General features: G+C 68.5%; 1 protein-coding gene across 1 annotated transcript in view; it reads left to right on the top strand.

Annotated features, from left to right (window-relative positions):
• CHLNCDRAFT_58425 (hypothetical protein) overlaps positions 1–2897 on the top strand; it is a gene marked incomplete at both ends in the record, with an annotated part of 13153 nt that extends 10256 nt beyond the window's left edge. Inside the window, 6 exons of the mRNA XM_005845773.1 lie at positions 97–177; positions 803–910; positions 1767–1847; positions 2155–2230; positions 2479–2532; positions 2719–2897. Coding sequence (XP_005845835.1) covers positions 97–177; positions 803–910; positions 1767–1847; positions 2155–2230; positions 2479–2532; positions 2719–2897 — 579 coding nt within the window. The remainder of the gene's footprint in view (positions 1–96; positions 178–802; positions 911–1766; positions 1848–2154; positions 2231–2478; positions 2533–2718) is intronic.
• Between the last annotated feature and the right edge of the window lie 1218 nt (positions 2898–4115).

Genomic DNA, 4115 nt, shown 5'->3' with positions numbered 1-4115 from the left:
TATGGTCCATGCATCAGCGGCACCAAATGGCGGCACGGCTGTGGGAGGCGCAATGGACACCCAGTCGTGTTACACAACGTATGCTGCCAACCACAGGTGAACGCGTGCAATGGTGCTGGCTGTCCCGCCAGCAGCCCCTGTTGCAGCAGCCAGGCTGAAGGCACACTAAGCAGCCAGGTGTGAATCCTCGCTCCCACGCCTGCTGGGCTCGACGGCGAGTCACCCGGCCGTTAAGCCCAGTCAGGCTGGGGGGGCTTTCACCTGGCAGACTGTGGGGCCGTCGCCGCAGGTTCTTGCTGCGGAGGGGAGCAGGCGGCCGGCCAAAGCCGCGCCTTTGGCGTCAGCTGGCGGCGGGTGGCAGCGGGGTGTGTGCCTTTTCGCCTCCCACACTAGCTGTGCAGAAGGCGGGGGTCGATGGTACAGGTTGATTGTGTACGCCTGCACCAGCTGCGCCGCCATGTACTTGGTCGAGAGAATCTGGCTGCAGGGGAGGGAGATTGTACTGCCGGGCGTCCCGCCTGCTGCGCCGAAGGCGCGCGGCCGGCTCGTGCAGCCTCGGGCGGCGCGGCAGGGGGCCGGCTGGGGGGTCCACGCCACCTGTCTGCCCAGCACGCCCCTCGTAAAGCCGCTGCCATGCTCCAGCGACTGCATGCTGTCTGCCGCTGCTGCCTTGCTGCCGCTTTCCCGCTGCTGCGTCCCCTACCGGCATGTCAATTCCATTGCTGCAGCCCTGCTGCCGCTGCACCAACCCATGCTGACGGCCCCTCGCTGCCCTCTCCCCTCCACTCTTCCCCTTGTGCAGGCTGCCGCCGTGCTGGAGGTGTGTCGATCCCGGGGCGTGCCCCTGCTGATCAACGACCGAGTGGATGTGGCACTGGCGGTGGGGGCAGACGGCGTGCATGTGGGGCAGGTGAGGGTGGTACGTGTGTGTGTGGTGGGCAGGGTAGGGGTGTGGGGCCAGGCACGGGAAGACCCAGTGGCTTCCTGCCTTCCCGGCGGGCCGGCCAGAGGCCGCTAAGGGGCACTGCGTTACGCTCAGCGGCGGCGCAGCCGCCGTTCCCTCTTAAGTGGTGGGGCGGCGCGCAGCAGCTGCCTGCGGGCGTGCGTGAGCTCCGTGCCCGACGCTCTGTTGGGTGGCCCTGTGACTGCTGGGGGTGGCTGCCGGCAGGGGCACTTGCGGGCAGGCAAGGTCCTATCAGGACGAGGGGCAGAGGTCAGCCAGCAAGGCGAGAGAGGGTGCTGGGCGGCTGGCGGCAGCTGTGAAATTAGCATGCTGTGGCGCCTGGCGGCGCGCAGCTGCCGCTAGCCGCCGCAGCATGCTCATGTGGCAGCTGCCACCCCTGCCCATGGCACCTTGCCGGCAGCCCTACCCGCGGGAAAAGGAGCACCCTGGCGGCACTTCTCAACAGACGGGCAGCCGCCGCTGCCTGCACCCGCTTGGTCTTGTAGAACCGGGCCCTCTTGCGGAAATTCAGCTTCAGGTCGCCCTCAGCCCGGGCCTTGCCTGCCTGCCATGGGGCTCGTGGGCGGCCTGAAGCTGCATTTCCACAAGAGGGCCCGGTTCTATACGACCAAGCAGCAGCAGGAGGTGGCGGGCTGTACGCTGCCCGCTTTGGGCAGGGGCTGCGCCTTACCGTTCGGGTCCCCTTTCCTCTTTACAAAACAAGGGAAAAACAGAGCAGGATTCAATTGGTACCCCACCAGCTTGCTGACACAGGCATCGCTCGCCCTCCACTGCCCCCCGCCCCTTCTTGTCCCCCATGCAGGGCGACCTTCCCGCGGCTGCCGTTCGGCGCATGATCGGCCCCGACCGCATTCTTGGGGTATCGGGCAAGACGCCAGAGGAGGTGGGCTGCCGCTGATGCAGAAGGGCGCTGCGCGCGTCGTGGTGGCAGCTGGGCTGGGCTGGCTGGGTGGCTGGCAGGGAAGTAGGCTGGCGGGCCATGCTGGGGGTGGCTGTTGAGATGCCCGGTCGGATGCGCTGGGCTGCGGGCTGTACATGTATGTGTGGGAGGTGTGAGCAGGGCTGTGTCGGTGTGGCTGGCAGCGATGCCGGCGCTGCGGCTGCTGCTTGCTTGCTTGCTTGCTTGTGCGCTGAGGCATCCGTCCAGGCGGGCCCCTGGCCACGTACATTCGCCTTCGCCTTCCCTGCAGGCGGTGAGGGCGGAGGTGGAGGGGGCAGACTATCTGGGGGCGGGGGCGGTGTTCCCCACAGGGACCAAGGACTCTGGTGGGTCTCGCCGGTGCAGCATGGCGGCAGGATGGCGGTGGGGGCTTGCTGTGCGCGGAGGCTGCCAAGAGGGCTCTGCCGCCACCGCAGGGGGATGGGGCCGGGTCGTCAGCGCAGCAGCTTGGGGGCTGGGAGGCGTCATGTGCGCAGCAGGCACGGCGTTGCAACGGTTGGGAGGCATGGCCGCTGCCCGCTCCGGCTCGGATCTGACCTGCCACCTGCCTGCCTCCTGCCTGCCTGCTCCGCAGAGGTAATTGGCGTGCAGCGGCTGGCGGAGGTCTGCCGGGCGGTCAGCATCCCAGGTGGGTGGCAGGCGCTTGAGGCGGCAGCCTGGGGGCCATAGTGGCGCCGGCTGTGCCTCGCATCCCCCCCGCCGCTTCTGCCCAGCTGCTGCCCTGCCTTGCCTTTTTGGACGCCTCGGTGCCTGCCCTCCTCCTCCTGCCTCCCACAGCACTCCTCGCCGACCCCGCCCCACCTCTCCCCTGCAGTCGTCTCCATTGGCGGCATCAAGGCCAGCAATGCCGCGGAGACGATCGCGGCCGGGTGCGCGGGCGCCGCGGTGGTGTCTGGCATCTTTGGAGCGGACAGCCCCGCCGACGCAAGCCGGGAGCTGCTGGCAGCGGTGGATGCAGCCCTGGCGCAGCGAGCGGCGCAGCTGGAGCCGTAGCTCGGCAGGGCTGGCAGGAGCAGCGGTTTTTGTTTGCTTGCTGTATCTTTTTTCGTATGCCCCTCCCAAGTTGTTTAATGGCTGCTGGCCACGCATTTTGTAACCGCACTCGTGTGATGTGTCCGGCGGCGGCGGCGGCGGGGCGGTGGCGGCTGGAAAGGCCTGTTCAACCGGATCGATCGTCGCGGGGTGTGCAGCTGCATTGCTTGCACGCCGCGCTTTGCCTTCCCTGGCCGCTGGGGCTTTGGTAGGACGGGGGGGAGGAGCGGCAGCCGAGGAGCGGCAGCCTCCCCACGCGGTTTTCGTCACCAGGGCTTGTTGAAGGCAGGGCGAGGTGAGGCCCCGCGTGCGCTGCAGACTCGTTCGAATGTCCCATGGCAGTTGCGGTAGCCTCCACAGCCTGAGCGGCTGTTCGGCAGCAGTCTCCCACCGCCGCTGGGGCAGCAAAACGCTCAGTTGACGGGTTGAAACGCTGGGGCTGTTGTGTTCGGCCTTAAACCGTTTCGCGGCCTCCGGACCGACAGCTTCATTCCGGGCCGCCGCCGCTGCCGCCGCGCCGCCGCCTCACGTCGCTCACACCTCTCTGCACCAGCACCTGCGTGCTGCAGGTCCAAGCATGTCGCACCAGCAGTCTCGGCCTTCCCACCCGCTGGCCTGGCAGCAGCAGCAGCTGCCGCTGCTGCCAGGCCTAGACCAGGGCTCGCCCGAGCTGCTGCAAGAGCTGAGCTCGCTCCGCTGCATGGCAGCCACGCTGCTGCGCCGCATGCTGTGCCTTGAGGTGCGCATGCACGCACAGCAGCAGGGCAGCTCCGCAGCTGCACCTCTCGCAGCAGCTGTCCCAGCTGCCCAGCAGCCCCAGCAGCAGGGGCCGGCCACGGCGGCGGCAGCGGCGCGTCCATGCCCGGAGCCCTGCCTGCCGCTCACAAGCCGCGTGGAGATGCCAGGCATGGCGCGGCTGCGCTCCCTGCCAGAAGACTGGAGCGACCTGGAGGGCCCAGAGGTGGGCTGGCTGGCTGGCATGGACGGCGCGGCGGCCAGCGGCCCACACATGTATACACCCCGGGCTGTGCGATTGCCCGTGGCCTTCTAATCGGCGCTTTCTTCGGTGCCACACGCCCGCCAACACCCACCCCCTCGCTGCTGCTGCTGCGCAGGGCGGCTCCAGCGCCTCATCTGTGGTGCATGCTGCTGGGGAGGCACGCATCGGGCTGGAGCAGC

Source organism: Chlorella variabilis (assembly GCF_000147415.1).
Source record: "Chlorella variabilis unplaced genomic scaffold CHLNCscaffold_16, whole genome shotgun sequence".
Taxonomy (NCBI): domain Eukaryota; kingdom Viridiplantae; phylum Chlorophyta; class Trebouxiophyceae; order Chlorellales; family Chlorellaceae; genus Chlorella; species Chlorella variabilis.
The sequence above is the reverse complement of the archived record's forward strand: the minus strand, read 5'-3'. Positions and strand labels throughout refer to the sequence as shown.